At 50.1% G+C, this 2,388-nt stretch overlaps 1 protein-coding gene across 1 annotated transcript in view; it reads right to left on the bottom strand.

Moving 5' to 3' along the window:
* CADPS (calcium dependent secretion activator) overlaps nt 1-755 on the bottom strand; it is a 497,883-nt gene extending 497,128 nt beyond the window's left edge. The window contains exon 1 of the mRNA XM_017854222.1: nt 3-755. Coding sequence (XP_017709711.1) covers nt 3-176 — 174 coding nt within the window. The 5' untranslated portion in view covers nt 177-755. The remainder of the gene's footprint in view (nt 1-2) is intronic.
* Between the last annotated feature and the right edge of the window lie 1,633 nt (nt 756-2,388).

The following is a 2,388-nucleotide window of genomic DNA, read 5'->3' as shown; positions in this document are numbered from 1 at the left end:
ACCCCGGCTCCGGCGCCGGCGCCGGCGCCCCCTAGCCCGGCGCTGCCGGCGGAGCCCTCGCTGGTACGGCTGGGAGACAGGCGCGCGCCGGACGCGGCCGAGCCGAGCACCTCCTTGCCGCTCTCCTCCTCCACGATCTCATCCGATTCTTCTTCGCTGGACGAAGGGTCCAGCATAGTGGCGCCTGGGGAGCCTGGGGTCTCTGGAGCCCCCGGCTTGGAGTGCAAAAGGTGGGGGGCGCTGGAGGCAGCCGGGGATCAGCTCTCCCGGGTGGGCGCTTCTCCCCAGGTCAGGGAGCGAGAGGGCTGCTGCTCAGCCTCGGCCGCCGCGACTGATCCTCTGCCCGGCGGTCGCGAGCTGGGCTCAGACCCAGGAGCGCGAAGGGAGGAGGGGAAGGGAGAGGTGCGTCCGTGGACTCGAGGTGGGCAAGTGGGAGAATCAATTGCAAGCCCTGAGCCCGCAGCCGGATGCCATCTGCGGCCGCTGAAGGAGGCGCCTCCAGAAAAGATGCCGAGTGTTGCAAGCTGTCGATGCAGCCAAGAGCCGAAGAGGCATCTTGCCGATTGGGGAGGGAGCGGCGCTTACGTGTTTATTGGCTTAACTCTCCCGTGTCCGCGGCGTAAAGGGCTGCTGCAGAAGGCTGGAGCGGGTAGAGCGCGGAGCGTCCTCAGAGCCTCAGTACTTCTGACCCCAATACTTTGCCACAATCCTCCCCTGCCCCCTTCGTGGATAATTTTTTTCCTTGATCTCTGGCTCTCATTGCCTCAACCCCATTTCCCCTCCCGCGGACGAAAAGTTCTTGGGGGAGGGAGAAATCCGGAAACCAGCAGAGCGGGCTGTTTGGAGACGCTAAATCGAGAGGTCTCACTTAGGAGGAGGAAGTCCGTGAGATCTTATGCGGGAAAGAAAGGGTCCATCTCATCCCCAGGCTTCTTTACACCTGGGGCGTGGAGGGGGGGCGTGGGGGCTGGGCAACGTGTTTGTCCCACCTGTGAAAACTCTGATTCCAGCAACTTATTCCACATGCGCCCAGTCTAATTAAAATATAAGTTAATCAAATTTTGAATGGATTGGTGTTTCGACCAGGCAACTCAACCATTTATGTAGCGCCCCCGCCCTTGCCTACCCCCCACCCCCAAAATCTATGATGAATCTTCTTCAGTTCCTAAGACCTGGGAATGCTTTCTGCTGAGGTGAGCCTACTAGAGAAATAGAAGGGTTTCTGGTTGCTTAACTCTCTCTCCATTCTTACTCGGTGGAGGCTTGGGGACCCCGCGATTAGACAAAGACACCCTAAGAACTCAGCGGCGTCAACGTCTAATGCGTCGACTGTCGCACTCTCTTCACTCCTGCCTCTTGGGTAAACTATTAATACAAAGCAGCAGATGGTGCCTGCCTTCCCCCTGCTCCTTTCACTTAGGCCAATAAACCCGGTAAACGAGGGAGCTGGCCAGGGTGCTGAATGTAACCTGCGACCCGCAGATGGATGAAAACAAACCACCAGCCACCTTCAGAACTTAGGCTATCTAGAGACCTCTCCACTTCATCGCCTATATTTATGTATTTTCTAGTTCCCTAATTATCTGTGGATACTCGTGGGAGTTACTTTAATAGTGTAGAATGAGTTTAAAGTTTAAATCACGTTTGTCTTTACGTATTTTATAATTTACCATGAGTTTCACAGTAAGTTTTGACAGTAAACTGACCTGTTTGAGACCTGCAGAGGAACTCAAAACAACTCGTTTCACATTAACCCCAACAATTCTGTTTGATCTTTTGAGTTAAGTACTTGGATGGCTTATATTTGACTTCACCACCATACCTCAAGGACACAACTTTTGTGGCGATCACACATTTGGTAACAATATAAAATTTTAAAAAAAAATTGAACAGTGTGGGGATTGTGACAGTTTTGCAGCCTCACTTTTTAATTCTTCTAAAGAAGTAAAGGATGTTCAAATCATGTGGTATTGGTTTTTCTGGAACAGAAAATATAGTAAGCCAAACAATTGATCAACAACCTTTATCCAGCACCTTTTAATGAAGTAACACATTGTTCTAGGTGCTTGGGATAGATAGAATTTTTAGAAGGCATTCTCTTAAAGAGTCTATAATCTCCTTTGGGAGTTACAACATAAACATGTGAAAAAGATTGACAGCACTTATTTTGAGGCAACATATCAACAAATCCAGGTCAGTAAACTGCAAAAAGCTTGCATGAATGAAGCAACTTGAAATGAAGGGAATCATAATTCTCAAAGAAGAGAATAAAATCTTAAGGGAAGAAACCATATACATGGGTGGTGAAAAGAGAAGGTATTGCAAGTGGAAAAAGTGGTTTGCAATAGTAAAGGGCAAGGGATCAAGTAAGGTTAAAGAGTGTTATGG

This window comes from Rhinopithecus bieti, unplaced genomic scaffold (genome assembly GCF_001698545.2).
Source record: "Rhinopithecus bieti isolate Rb0 unplaced genomic scaffold, ASM169854v2 scaffold_36004, whole genome shotgun sequence".
NCBI classification, from domain to species: domain Eukaryota; kingdom Metazoa; phylum Chordata; class Mammalia; order Primates; family Cercopithecidae; genus Rhinopithecus; species Rhinopithecus bieti.
This window is presented reverse-complemented; position numbering and strand designations above follow the sequence as displayed.